This window comes from Schistocerca nitens, chromosome 5 (genome assembly GCF_023898315.1).
Source record: "Schistocerca nitens isolate TAMUIC-IGC-003100 chromosome 5, iqSchNite1.1, whole genome shotgun sequence".
Taxonomy (NCBI): Eukaryota; Metazoa; Arthropoda; class Insecta; order Orthoptera; family Acrididae; genus Schistocerca; species Schistocerca nitens.
In genome coordinates, this window is record NC_064618.1 from 95,642,111 (window position 1) to 95,658,041 (window position 15,931).

The following is a 15,931-nucleotide window of genomic DNA, read 5'->3' on the forward strand; positions in this document are numbered from 1 at the left end:
GAAATGTGTTTTTCGACCACCTTCTAAGATTAAGGCCCTGTTACCGTCCGTAAAAGATGATCTTGGTTTGCCCAAAGCGCGGGTCTATCGTATTCCTTGCAGCTGTGGCATGTCATATATTGGTCAGACAATCAGGACTGTGGAAGACCGGTGTATTGAACATAAGCTTCACACACGCTTACAACAGCCGAGCAAATCCGCTATTGCACAACATTGCCTTGACACCGGTCATCCTATGGAATACAACAACAAGGAGATTCTGGCTTGCACGTCCAGCTATTGGGAGAGTGTTATTAAGGAAGCTGTTGAAGTCAAACTATCAAGCAACCTTATTAACAGAGATGGTGGATTTTGTTTAAATGCTGCTTGGAATCCGGCTCTGTCTCTCATCAAAAAACAGAGGCACAGAATTAGTGCTACCTCACCTGTTGATTAATAGTCACTATCGATATTTCTGATGTTGGTTATCTTTGTGTTGACACTTGTTCTGTTTGTGATATCTTCCTTGTTTCTCCTCTGTGAACCGAGGTAATAAATTTTCTTGTACATTTCCTCCTCCTTGCATTTGTGCCTTGAGAATGGCAGGGTGTGCTCCTGTCGAAATATCGGCGGTGGTTGATGACGTCACGCGGCAGCAAGCCCGTAAGTTATTTGAACATTAAATTCGTCGAGAAAAGTTAAGGTCTCACATCATGATTTCTAGTTTTGAGTATTAACGTCTGGATCAACATGTCGAATGCCACTAGATGATTGTTTCGTACACGGTAGAGGTGATTCATACGCTGATCTGGGTTCAGAGAGAACTATCTGGTCCCACAAATGCTTCTCAGAGTACAGAAATTGTCGTTGCATAGCCACAATCTCAGATGTCATACCTGTTATTACCTTAGTCTGCATGAATTTGTTACCACTGTGACAGCTGCTATCCCAGTAAACACAAAACAGCCATTCCCATTGCTATGCTTGAACAGACAATCACTCAAAAAGGAATCATTTTATCATTTAGGTATCCAAAGATAAAAGCCTAGGACCAGAACAACCTGTGGGTGTAATATACTGATCTGGTAACCTGAGTAGTAGCCTGATTGTACATAAATATATTTTCATTAATGGTTTGCAAGGGTGCACGCTGGACCTGAAATAGATAGCTTGTCTTGGCTGTGATGGCTTGGGTGTGGGGTGGGGGTGGGGGGGGGGGAGATGGGGGAGGAGTGGAATGGGACCTGTTGGGTTGTGGAGGAAGGACCCCATGTTAGTTTCGCGGTGAATGACAAACTAGTTTTGAGATTTCACGACCATGGATACACTTGCTACTGATCATACCCATTACACACTGATACTGAACTGATACGTCTGTTTGTCTGGTGGGACAGCATCTGAGTGAGGCTTGCAAGGTTTTTCTTTCGAGGACAGGAGAGAGTGGTGAGCGAGCGGAGCAGCTCGCTGTAATCATTTGCTAGTTTCTATAAATCCCGAAACAACAGCAGGAATATACACTCCTGGAAATGGAAAAAAGAACACATTGACACCGGTGTGTCAGACCCACCATACTTGCTCCGGACACTGCGAGAGGGCTGTACAAGCAATGATCACACGCACGGCACAGCGGACACACCAGGAACCGCGGTGTTGGCCGTCGAATGGCGCTAGCTGCGCAGCATTTGTGCACCGCCGCCGTCAGTGTCAGCCAGTTTGCCGTGGCATACGGAGCTCCATCGCAGTCTTTAACACTGGTAGCATGCCGCGACAGCGTGGACGTGAACCGTATGTGCAGTTGACGGACTTTGAGCGAGGGCGTATAATGGGCATGCGGGAGGCCGGGTGGACGTACCGCCGAATTGCTCAACACGTGGGGCGTGAGGTCTCCACAGTACATCGATGTTGTCGCCAGTGGTCGGCGGAAGGTGCACGTGCCCGTCGACCTGGGACCGGACCGCAGCGACGCACGGATGCACGCCAAGACCGTAGGATCCTACGCAGTGCCGTAGGGGACCGCACCGCCACTTCCCAGCAAATTAGGGACACTGTTGTTCCTGGGGTATCGGCGAGGACCATTCGCAACTGTCTCCATGAAGCTGGGCTACGGTCCCGCACACCGTTAGGCCGTCTTCCGCTCACGCCCCAACATCGTGCAGCCCGCCTCCAGTGGTGTCGCGACAGGCGTGAATGGAGGGACGAATGGAGACGTGTCGTCTTCAGCGATGAGAGTCGCTTCTGCCTTGGTGCCAATGATGGTCGTATGCGTGTTTGGCGCCGTGCAGGTGAGCGCCACAATCAGGACTGCATACGACCGAGGCACACAGGGCCAACACCCGGCATCATGGTGTGGGGAGCGATCTCCTACACTGGCCGTACACCACAGGTGATCGTCGAGGCGACACTGAATAGTGCACGGTACATCCAAACCGTCATCGAACCCATCGTTCTACCATTCCTAGACCGGCAAGGGAACTTGCTGTTCCAACAGGACAATGCACGTCCGCATGTATCCCGTGCCACCCAACGTGCTCTAGAAGGTGTAAGTCAACTACCCTGGCCAGCAAGATCTCCGGATCTGTCCCCCATTGAGCATGTTTGGGACTGGATGAAGCGTCGTCTCACGCGGTCTGCACGTCCAGCACGAACGCTGGTCCAACTGAGGCGCCAGGTGGAAATGGCATGGCAAGCCGTTCCACAGGACTACATCCAGCATCTCTACGATCGTCTCCATGGGAGAATAGCAGCCTGCATTGCTGCGAAAGGTGGATATACACTGTACTAGTGCCGACATTGTGCATGCTCTGTTGCCTGTGTCTATGTGCCTGTGGTTCTGTCAGTGTGATCATGTGATGTATCTGACCCCAGGAATGTGTCAATAAAGTTTCCCCTTCCTGGGACAATGAATTCACGATGTTCTTATTTCAATTTCCAGGAGTGTATTTGATGAGCCAGTTTTTGATTGCAGACCACAAACCCATTAAGACGTGAACTTCTAGTACCAGATGTTGTAAAACTTTAATATTTCTTCCTGTCTTTCCTTGTTGAACATTTTTTTTATAGTTTTTGTTTTCTTTGGAGATGGACGTCTTCGTAACGCCGTAAGAGTTGTCAGTAGGTTTAGTCGTTTTGTAATCGTTCCAACATGCTGTTCGGGAAGTATCCACTCAATTTTCGATGACGTGTTAACTTTTTAACTCTGGTATTGCCACATATATCTCGCAGCAGCCGCAGGTTGCTAGAAATGCCAGTTTTTTGGTCATCGGCGCTTGTCCTGCTAGACGGTCTGCAGATAAGGCACGCCCGGGAGATAAAGGCCCGTAAGCTGGCGCAAAGGATAGCCACGGTCGTGACCAGTGAGCGGGGAATGGCTGAAGCTACGCCTGCGCCGTTATATAAAACAGCGGTGACATCTGGTACCAAAGTAGCGCGATGAGGGTCTGTCTTGTTCTCTGCCTTGGTGAGTAAAGCTCGAAGGCGAGTCGGTCATACATTTCCATCGCCATCGTGGCGTTTTAGTGCGAACTAGACCAGCATTCATTCGGATCTGGAATCATTTAAGAAAACCTTTATTTTAATAGTTACGGTAGCCTACTCATTTTTGCCAGTTCATTTTTTCTGAGTTTTCGTTAATATTACGTAATCGAATGCATCTAATATACTAATATCGAACATTCATTTAATTGAATTTCAAATCGGCGAGACTTACGTGCTGCACATAAAATACTCCTCCAGCAATAAGAAGGGGGAGACGCCTTCTGATTGGGTTTGAAAACATTTTGTTTGTCACTAACATCCTTCACATTTTGTGTCAAACAATTGAAAATGTACGTTGTAAAGCTCTACACACTTTTTTTACACAGTTCTTTTTATAGAAGTGCAGTAGTGAGACACTAGTTTCATAATCTCATATATCAACTGGAGGAATCTGTGCGTTTCTTAAATAGGGGTGTACAAGAGCTTCATGAAACAGAATGATGTTATGGCTTACTTTTGGGTTAAAAATTTTCTCTGTGACTGATATACACTGTTTCAAGATATTATCCCACTTCATACAAAAAGTACACTGCCTATAAAAAATGTGAAGCATCCAGAGAGGGAGGAGGAAACGACGTAAACTTCACTGGTTCAGTGTGTATGTGACGTTATTTCAGTCATTACAAAATCGAGTCAAATTTAGAAAAAAAAAACTTAGTAGTTCGATCAGACAATGGCTTTCACGGCTGGTACTGACATCACTTAAAACTTCCGGGCTAGTAGGCCGCGGTCGATGTATGAAACATTCTCCTAACGTTTTCTCTCCGACTACGGGAGACATCTTTAGAGGTAAAATGACGAACTGCAACCACAACTCGAGGGAGCGCCGAGTACATAGGAGGCAGTGCAGAGGGCACCGCAGTCTATAACCTGACGTCGGCTACAAGATTATCGCTGGTAATGTCAGCATTCTCGATTGAAAGTAATCGATTATCATTATTACGTTGCAATGTTGACATCCAAATCGTATCTAATTTAACACCTTCCTCTTTTCTGTTAAAATTATTATGGTGTTCCTAAATGTCAATAGCCTCACTATATGTACGCGAACGATAATGCGACGTTTCTGATACGACACTCGTCTCTGTGAATTTTATTTCATGGTCACCCTCTTGGTACAGATGTTCCGCTACGGCTGATTTATCCGTACGTCTCAGGCGGCAATTCCTCTTGTGTTCAACGAGGCGTGTGTTAACACTTCTTTTTGAGGTACCAATATAAACCAGTCCACAACTACAAGAAATTTTATGTTCACTCGGTGTAGCAAGTCGTGTATCTTTTCCTTCACCTTCCCGGTGGTTCTCTAGATAGTTTTCACACCGTACTTGCTCAACACTTTCCCATTGCGATCTGTAATCGTACTGATAAAGGGAAGGAAAACTTTCTCTTTGTGCGGCCGTCATTTCTCATCGCTCCTGATTTTCTCCCGAGGGTAAAGTGGTTAGAATAACCATTCTTCTTGAATGTCGACCGTAGATGTTCAAGCTCGTATTTTAACCCTTTCAGACCCTCTGGTTACAATTGTGTTTGCTGTGTATTATCTGCAACAGAAACATTTTTCCTCAATGGAAACCTCATGTACACATTTTTGGATGTTAAATCTTTTCATCATGCACAAGTGCTGTCGCCTGTTGCGCATAACTATAAAATTATCAATAAGTGAATGTAGCAGTACGCAGCAGCTTGTGGCCACCAGAATACACGGAAGTGGTTCGTTACTTATATTCCACTGTATAACTGAATGTTATATTGTTATTTTGCGTGGTAATTCTTGAATGATCAGTTTATTTATTAGAACAGTGAATATTTCAAGACTTATTATTTTAGTCCGTAAAATGAGGGCAAGTGTACAAAGCAAATTTTGAAATTGTACATATATGTGTATAAATCTAGCATCTAAAACCGTTAAAGAATCACCTACGAGCATTAGAGCACAAAGAAAAATTTTCCTCCTGCCAGAAAAAATTCAGGTCTGAAAGGGTTAAGTAAGTCGGTTCACAAACTATGTGTGCCCTATCTGTCAACATTCTAATCACCCCTCTTTTCTGTCTGGGGTGGTGGTTAGAATCTTTATGGAGGTAACGTTCAGTATGCGTGGCTGTTCTGTATACTCTATGGCCCAACGCCCCATCCCCTCGCTTGATAACAGACACAACCAGGAAATCCAGTTGGATGTTATTCTTCGTATACATAGTATATCGTATTTTCGGATTGATACAGTTGAGATGTGTCGGGAAGGCATCCAGTTTCTCTGCACCGTTTGCCCGTACTACGCAAGTATCACCGACATAGCTGGTCTTTCCCTGGAAGTCTGCAACGCCTGTTGTTCAACGTTCTCCATAAACAAATTGGCAACAGCTGCACTGAGAGGACTGTCCATAGCCACACTGTCAATCTGTTCATAAAAATCATTATTGTATTGAAAATAAGTCATGGTGAGGCAGTGCCTGAATAACTGCACAATATCTTCTGGAGAAATGTCAGCTATACGTGAGATAGCTTTCTTCGCTGGAATCATGGTAAATACCGACACAGCATCATAACTAACAAGGATATCACCTTGGACCACGCGGATTTCTTTTAACTTGTCAATGAAATGGCATGAATTTTAAATAAGGCTATCAGTTCCACTAACATAAGGTTGCAGCAGTGAAGCAAGGTATCTAGCTAATTCGTGGGTGGCAGACCCTATAGCCCTCACAGTAAGCCTCAAAAGAATCTGTGGGTTGTGCACCTTGGGTAATCCACAGAGCCTAGTGGGGTACGTTTCTGTTTTGCAGAGTAGTTTCTTATCGTCAGAGGAGAGTGAAGACGCTTTCACCACTCGATTAGCGATTTTTAAAATCTTCGTAGTCGGGTCCTTCTAAAACTTTTTTTTTAATAATTCGTGGGATCGAAAATACACTCCTGGAAATTGAAATAAGAACACCGTGAATTCATTGTCCCAGGAAGGGGAAACTTTATTGACACATTCCTGGGGTCAGATACATCACATGATCACACTGACAGAACCACAGGCACATAGACACAGGCAACAGAGCATGCACAATGTCGGCACTAGTACAGTGTATATCCACCTTTCGCAGCAATGCAGGCTGCTATTCTCCCATGGAGACGATCGTAGAGATGCTGGATGTAGTCCTGTGGAACGGCTTGCCATGCCATTTCCACCTGGCGCCTCAGTTGGACCAGCGTTCGTGCTGGACGTGCAGACCGCGTGAGACGACGCTTCATCCAGTCCCAAACATGCTCAATGGGGGACAGATCCGGAGATCTTGCTGGCCAGGGTAGTTGACTTACACCTTCTAGAGCACGTTGGGTGGCACGGGATACATGCGGACGTGCATTGTCCTGTTGGAACAGCAAGTTCCCTTGCCGGTCTAGGAATGGTAGAACGATGGGTCGATGACGGTTTGGATGTACCGTGCACTATTCAGTGTCCCCTCGACGATCACCAGTGGTGTACGGCCAGTGTAGGAGATCGCTCCCCACACCATGATGCCGGGTGTTGGCCCTGTGTGGCTCGGTCGTATGCAGTCCTGATTGTGGCGCTCACCTGCACGGCGCCAAACACGCATACGACCATCATTGGCACCAAGGCAGAAGCGACTCTCATCGCTGAAGACGACACGTCTCCATTCGTCCCTCCATTCACGCCTGTCGCGACACCACTGGAGGCGGGCTGCGTGATGTTGGGGCGTGAGCGGAAGACGGCCTAACGGTGTGCGGGACCGTAGCCCAGCTTCATGGAGACGGTTGCGAATGGTCCTCGCCGATACCCCAGGAGCAACAGTGTCCCTAATTTGCTGGGAAGTGGCGGTGCGGTCCCCTACGGCACTGCGTAGGATCCTACGGTCTTGGCGTGCATCCGTGCGTCGCTGCGGTCCGGTCCCAGGTCGACGGGCACGTGCACCTTCCGCCGACCACTGGCGACAACATCGATGTACTGTGGAGACCTCACGCCCCACGTGTTGAGCAATTCGGCGGTACGTCCACCCGGCCTCCCGCATGCCCACTATACGCCCTCGCTCAAAGTCCGTCAACTGCAGATACGGTTCACGTCCACGCTGTCGCGGCATGCTACCAGTGTTAAAGACTGCGATGGAGCTCCGTATGCCACGGCAAACTGGCTGACACTGACGGCGGCGGTGCACAAATGCTGCGCAGCTAGCGCCATTCGACGGCCAACACCGCGGTTCCTGGTGTGTCCGCTGTGCCGTGCGTGTGATCATTGCTTGTACAGCCCTCTCGCAGTGTCCGGAGCAAGTATGGTGGGTCTGACACACCGGTGTCAATGTGTTCTTTTTTCCATTTCCAGGAGTGTATTATTGATCTTTCCATGATAGTCCTCACTCCGCATCAGGACCGAGGCGTTACCCTTGTCTGCAATATGAACGACAATGTTTTTATCCGCATTGATATTCCTCAGCGCCTTTCTTTGTGCCTGCGACACATTACTGTTAGCTGGCTATTTGCATCGTAATTACATCAGCCGACTGCTGTGTAAGCTGACGGATCACTGCCTCAATATTTGCTATAATCCGTGGGTAGTTTCAACGGCGTCACAGCGAAATTGCCTCCTTTTGCTAGAAGAGAAATTTCAACTTCAGTCAAATCTTTATCAGACAGGTTAATAACAGTTCGAGAATTATCCTCAACTGAAGCTATCGACATGTTCTTCTGCAGACTAGCGAACTTCTTCTACTGTCTACTAACTGGTATCGCTGTTCTAATTTCCATGATCCTGAACATTAGACCGTCAACCTTATTCCGGTCACAACACTGTGTATTATTACTAATAAATAAGCGGAGCTGTAATAGCTTACTGTTGGTCCATCTACATCTACGTCTACGTAGATACTCCGCAAGCCACCGCACGCACCGCACTTACTGTTGGTCCATCTACATCTACGTCTACGTAGATACTCCGCAAGCCACCGCACGGTGCGTGGCGGAGGGTACCCTGCACCACTACTTCTCATTTCCTTTCCTGTTCCACTCGCACATAGAGCGAGGTAAAAACGACTGCCTGTATGTCTCCGCCCGGCGGATTAGTGTCGAGGTCCGGTGTGCCGGCCAGTCTGTGGACGGTTTTTAAGGCGGTTTTCCATCTGCCTCGGCGAATGCGGGCTTATTCCCCTGACTCCGCCTCAGTTACACTATGTCGGCGATAGCTGCGCAAACACTTTCTCCACGTACGCGTACACCATAATTACTCTCCCACGTAAACATTGGGGGTACACTCGTCTGGTGTGTGACGTTCCCAGGGGGGTCCACTGGGGGCCGAACTGCACAATAACCTTGGGTTCGGTGTGGGGCGGCGGTGGGGTGCGTGGGCTGCTGTAGCCTGTTGTGGGGCTGTGAACCACTGAGGGCTACGGCGGGGACGAAGCCTCTCCGTCGTTGCTAGCTCCCCTGTTCCATACAATACAGAGCTGCTTCGTATCCCTGGAGGGATACCCATTTCTTTTCACAAACGCTACTGAGAAAATTTAGATAACAGGTATTTGGAACGGACTGCAGAACGATTCTACTACCACCAAAGTACATTTGGCGTGAAGACCGCTAATACAAGATAAGAGAAATTAGGGCTCATACGGAGGCATACAGACAGTCCCCCCCCCCTCCCCCCCCCCCACCATTTTCGAGTGGAATAGGAAAGAGAATGACTAATAGTTGTACAATGTACCCTCAGCTATGCACCATATGGTGCTTTAATGAGCTGTATGCAGATGTATATGTAGACGTCGACATATGGTATGAATGAAAAATGATAGTTTATATGGTCCAGCAATTCTTATTTATATTTTACGTGATTTCCCCAGTTCATTAGAGATAAATGCGAGGATGGTTACTCATAATAAACTATGGTCTATACCTTCTCCTTTCCTAACCTGTTATTTAGGTTTGTAAAATGAATGATATTTTTATGTCTCCATTTTTTAATAATAACAATGGTAGTTAGCGTGCAAATCTAGGGGAAGAAACACTGCTGACGGTTTACAGCTGTATTAAATTATGAAATATATTCGCAGACCGTGAATACTATATCACATCTACTGTATGGTTTACTATAGACGTATGAAAATTTGTTTCAGTCTGGGACTATAGCCTGAATTTCCCGCTTACTGCGGATGGTCGCCTTAACTACTCCAGATATCCGTGCACGCCTCCCAGACCGATCCTAACTGTCATATGTCGTAGTGACTATGTACCAGAGTTCTCGCACTCCATTCAGACATATCTGAAGACATCTGCATCGAACTATGCCGACACAGTCAAATGCAGAGTTGTCACTAACTGTATCTCATGCTGAAGCAAGGCAAAATGACGAGGAAAACTTTGTCTCTCCCTATGCGGGAATTACAAGAAACATGTGAGCACTATGGGACGTCGACACTATGACATAGGGAAGTTTGGAGTGAGGCATGCACGGATACTCACAGTGGTTAAGGTGAGAGCTCACGATAAGCCGGAATCCAGGTTGGAACTCTGGTCCAGCACAAATTTCCTTGAGTTTATACTAAACTATACAGCTGATGTAATATCATATTTATTTACATTTTAAGACTGTATTGTCCAGTATCATAAAAAATGTGTTTTTCCCCTGCAAAAGATAACTAATGCTGCATTCTGCAACCTTGTCACATTTAGTGATAACAGTAATAATAACCAATTTTGAGGAACCGGGGGCAAAAATTCTAGAATAAATTCCAGGATGGAGCTACACAAACTCAGAAACCCTCTCCCCAGCATGGAAGCAATTCAAAATACCATTAAAAATTGTAGAAATGATAAGGTCGCTGGGAAGATTCAGTAACTGCTGAAACGTGGAAAATTGCAGTGCTGTAGACTTTGAACAGGCTTATGATTCGACGGACAGGAAAAAACTATTCAACATCTTTAAAAAAGTTATGGGGCTGACAACAAATCAGTGACACCCTAACAAATACGAAGTTAAATTTTTTAGGTGAAACCTCGAAGCCATTTGAGATCGATGCTGGTGTAAGACAAGGAGTCGGATTGTTCTCACTGCTGTTCTGTTGTGTACTAGGAAACGTAATCATGGAATGGAGGAAAAGAACAGAAGAAGAAGGACTTTAGAAAATCATATTTGGGAGAAAAGGGAATAATCTGAGACTGACTGTTTGGCTTTTGCAAATGATATTACCATCCCATCTTAATCTATAGAATATGGAACAATACAGATGAATCTCCTACAGGAGAGAGCTTCAACAGCAGGCTTTTGTACGTTTTCTGCAGAAAAAGAGTGTACGAAAGTTGCGAAGGAGGCATCAAAATACGTGGAAACTGATTATGGAAGAATTAAACATCTAGATGAAATAACACTAGTTAACAAATTTATACCTTTTTCCTGCATCCGATTTGTAAATGGGTTATTTTTACCTAATTTTGGGGTGCTGAATCACTGGTAAAATCAGTTTTGCTCTATGATGTCACCTTTCCTAGATAAACAGCAGAATAAAAAATGGTAATAGCGAATATTGACACAATTAAGTCAAACAAAAATATACATTCAGAACGTTTGAAATCAATACTATTTTGTATGTGTATATGGACATGATGCCAATAAAAGGTCCAAATTAATTCAGAAGATATTTTCACCTTTAATCGTGTTTAGTTCTTGAAAAATTCGACGACGGAGCTCTTTTGTTTGCCATTTCATCACTCTCCCTAACAAGACACCAGCAACAGTCACCCATCATCGAAGGGTTCCAATGGCCTTGGTAACGGTGTTCCATGGTAAGAATGTCTGGGTCAAAGCGTTCATCATGCTCATCGCTTCCGGGAAGAAATCAAGGTGAGAATGTAAAAAGTAAATTTTAAGCGACATTCTACACCCCATGTTCTTATAGTTGTCCAACAGATCATTCACAATGGTAACATAGTTTTTGTCGATTCTATTACCCAAACAGCCCTTCATAGATGCTTTAAAAGAAGACCAAGAAGCTACTTGGATATTTGTGAGTGAGGTACCAAAGGTTGGATCTTTCAGCAATTTTATTATTTGTGGTCCAACAAATATACCCTCTTTCAGCTTTGCCTCACTTAATTTGGGAAACTTTTCTTTTAAGTAATTGAAGGCCTCACCTTCTTTATCCAAAGCTTTTACAAAGTTCTTGATAAGGCCCAACTTGATATGAAGGGGAGGCAAAATGATTTTATCTGGCTCAACCAATGGGGTATTGTTAACATTTACGTTTCCAGGAACATATGACTTCCTTATAGGCCATTCCTTGACTGTATAGTGCTTCTTGGCGCAGTATTTCGTGAATCCAGCCTGTAAACCTGTAAGGAGTGCAACAACTTTTAAATCGCAGCAAAGCTGTCATTCATGATCTTTATATGTAATTGCCTCTAGCAGTAGAGCCATGGTTTCATAAGTTTCCTTCAAGTCTACTGCGTAAGATAAAAGTGCCATAGCCATTAAGCAGTAGTGCTGCTTTCAAGCTGGTAGTACTGGAGTCAATAAATAGTCGCCACTCCTGTGGCTTATGTTGCACACCTAGCTGCATCAGCAGACCATTGACATCCATCTCTACATAGACATATTGAATTCTGCATATCAAAATATTGAGCGAAGGAAGCACCTCTTGATCTGAAACAGGAAATTTTTGTCCCTGGAGCTAGAAAGTTCCGTTGTTGCTGTCTCGACCCCAAGAGTTCAGCTTGCTGTTTCGAAAGTTTTAGATAGCGAACCAAATCGTTCAATTCCATTTGATTAAAGAGCTGAGGCGAAGTGTCATGATACTGAGGGCAGTACTCTTCTACATGTCCAATACCTACTGATTCACTTGACATAGTGTCTGGTTCTGTGGGTTTCATGTTACAGACAGGAACAGGTAACCCCCTCATCGTGGGGCACAGGCAGTTGCACTGAAGAGACATTTGGATACTTTATTTTATGTCTAATTTTGCTTTAATGTCCCAAAATATTTGTAAGTCTGAATAATGGTCATTAGGCTCACACCACACCATCGGAACAGCGAATGGCATGGCTCTGCATTTTCCTTTCAACCACTCGGTTAAGGTTGTAGAACAGGTTATGCAAGCAATATGAGGTGCAAAATTTTTATCTTGATCACCAACAGGACAATCAAAATTTCCTAACAAAATCAGTGATTGGTTTTCTTTGGGCTTTTGGAGTGAATTTACCACACACATAACAAAAGTTGTCGGCGTGGTTTAGACAGCAACGAGATTTACTAATTGCCATTTTTCTTAGCGTAAGTTTTAAACACAAAAAGTTTGCGCTATCTTTCACAGGAAACACTCACTGAGGATCTCTTTCACATCTCTAGATTACCACACCAACCATTTACTGACGATTTGTATATCTTCTAGGTCTCCTCTGCAAATCAAAAACAAACAATTAAACATCAAAACAGAAGAATAGCAAAAAGCGAAACACTGAATACGAAAAATAAAAAAACCTTTAAAAACTCAAAAATGGTACGTTCTAGAACATTTTGAAAAGTATATTCGGATTATACACACCAAAACACATACTAGTTGAGGTATCACATCCCAGATGCAAAACGGCTGTTGACTAGTGTAATAAGCCAATTTCTTTGGACAAGGACGCTAACGTAGCAAGGGCAAGGAAAATGGAAGTTGCTGTTCAGTTAACAAAAGAACATGCGTAACAAGAAATCTTTGTCCATTAAAGCAAAACTCAAGCACTATAATACTGGCATTAGAGGGCAGTACCTTGATGCTTCAGAATGCCTTTCGTTAAAAACAGCCAAAGACTTAGGTGTAATGGAAAAGAAGGAAAGGAAAATAATGAAGAAAATTTGGGACCAAAATATGACAAAGGAAAATGGAAATTAAAAAGTAATAAAGAAGTTTATGAATGAACAGAACGAATAAAAATGCAACGAGGAAAAGAAGAGTTACATTCTATGGACACTTAAAAGATGAAAAAAGAATAACAAAAATAATTTTGAAATCCTTTGAAAGAAACCCAAAAACAACAGTGATGTGAATCAAATGAGTTGAAGCAAAACTGAGAGAATTGGGAACAATGGAAGAAGAAACAGGAAAAAAGAAAAGTTCAGAGCAAAAGTAAAAAGTGTCAAGGGCTCTTAGAAGAAAACAAAGCAAAAGACAATTGGAATATGGACAGAAGAAAGAAAAGAACGACATAGGGACATAATGAAAAGCTACGGGAAACAAGGAAAAGAGAAAAGAAAGAAGACATAAGGTACTTCATGTGGTACTTAGTTGACCAAACCAATAAATAATAATAATTATGTTTTCACAATTATTATCATTCCAAGATTGCGTTCTTTAAATCTGACTTTCCCTTTTAAGACATTCTAGATGCCTTACAATGTATTGTCTGTCTGTCATAGAAACAGTGGCCAAATTGAAGTGGGTGATATTCTTCTGGATACCAGAACATGCGTGACAAGTGGAGACATGGTTAGCACCTAGTATAGCACAGTTGTAGGTAGTGACCCATCTGTTGAGGTACAGGTTTACACGTCATTGAGTGGATGAGTGACTGGGAATGAAAAACAGCAAACTGCAGGTTTTGACGCCAACTACTCAACTTCCTCCAGCCAATGAGGTGGCAAGAAGTCCTCATTACACACCTCTGGATAGACAATGCTCTTTGAATGGATAGTTTCCTTTTGTGACGAGACGATCTACCAGAACACTGTACTTGTTGTGTATGATTTTCTCTAAACCTCATTTTGGAAGAGTGTACCAACTTTGTTGCTTAGATGCTAGTCAATGATATTTGCTGGGTATTTGTCCACAGTTTTAGTTGTTAAGCACGATGTGCCATGCCCCTTCTAAATTTATCTTCGGAATCACATCTTTTATGCAGACTGTCGGGAGGACCAGTTAGCTTGGTCTTCAAACTGTTAACGCTGTTCATTTTTAGTTCTTTCTCGTCTGCAGTAAAAGGAATCAGATTTGTCGTAAGGGGAACACTGGCATAGCTCCTGCTTCCGAACATATTTGCTGCAGTCCGGCGTGGAAACTTAACATTGTGTCTTTTTGGCCGGTAGCATTCAGTGTTCTTCCCGCTTCACTTGTTTCGCTGGTAGTGGTTTTGCTCTTGGAGTGGTGTTTAATTCGACTTGTGTGGCCACGTGATTTACCCAGGTAATTTACCTGTATTGAGACACTGGTTAACTTGTGTCGCACACTATCTTGCATGCTGCCTTCTGTGCATTGACGTCAGTCAGTTTTCGTTCTTGTCAAGTGCCGAATTCCTTAATTTGCATTTTTTAAACTAACTCGTCCATCGTCAGCTTTGTTTCCTGCGGGTAACTTGTAAGTGTGCCTTGCAGCGTTTGTTCCACACGCCATGTTTGGCGTGCCTCCAGGACGAGAATTAACATCCGTTCAAGCTGACAATCTTTCTCAGTAGGCTGAGCCACAATCTACTTTCCTGTACACGCATTACTCACAGCTCTCTCAGTTTTAAGCAGTTGCTGAGAGCTACACTTATTTCTTGCCTTGCTTTGTTGGTACATTACATGCATTTAAAGTGCAATGACATTTCATTTTATCACTGAATCAAATCGCCCATTGTCTGCATGACAACATTTAATTTTTCACATTTAATTTTCCTAGCATTTCGTTCATCTTTGTCATGGACATGTTTTCAACCGCCTCTGCCACATTTACCAAAGTTTATTATGGTTACATTTCTGATAAAAGAACAGTTTGAAAAACAAGCAACAGTTTTTTTCTTCCAAAGTAGCCTGCACAACCCAAGTTCAGTTCTCAACAGCAAGCTTAAAGGGTGCGTCAGATTCACTACTCATGAGCAACAATGTAGTAGACATTTTAAAACGCCATTCCTGGTATACCAGGAGAAACTGAAATTTTCTTAAATTGGTTACTGCGTCTCTTGTTATCTGTAAATTAGCAAGAAGGCTCTAAAATTTTCTTAAATTGGTTACTGCGTCTCTTGGTATCCGTAAAATTGCGAGAAGGCTTTCTGTAGGAGTTTGCTGATAAATAAAATGGCAAATTTATGTGCAAACATTTTAGGTTAGGCTTTACCTCGACCGTTATTCACATCCAATGAAACAACAACTTAAATGTTACCAGTCACTGTTTATTTATTTCTACAAGGCGTTTCAAAGGTTTAAACCTCCACATCTGGTGGAAGAGTGTATTATGACATGTTCGTGTTGTTTTACACTTTAGGGGTAACCTGCGTGTCTTTCTAGTAGAGAAAAAACAAACACTATTTCAGATCAAAACTCTGTGGAGGTCTTTGACTAAAGACTGAACATAAAAGCAAATGTAAAAATAAATTAACTAAAAGAGCATACCTCCAGTGGTCGTAATACATGACTTATAAACCGTTACATGCTGTAAACAAAGATGATGTTTACACTTTGTTCGCAAAGAGAAGAGTGATGTT

The 15,931-nt window shown here is 43.7% G+C and overlaps 1 protein-coding gene across 1 annotated transcript in view; it reads left to right on the forward strand.

Moving 5' to 3' along the window:
* Positions 1–3,338: 3,338 nt before the first annotated feature.
* Positions 3,339–15,931, forward strand: part of LOC126260296 (uncharacterized) — a 54,766-nt gene continuing 42,173 nt past the window's right edge. Inside the window, exon 1 of the mRNA XM_049957620.1 lies at positions 3,339–3,436. Coding sequence (XP_049813577.1) covers positions 3,409–3,436 — 28 coding nt within the window. The 5' untranslated portion in view covers positions 3,339–3,408. The remainder of the gene's footprint in view (positions 3,437–15,931) is intronic.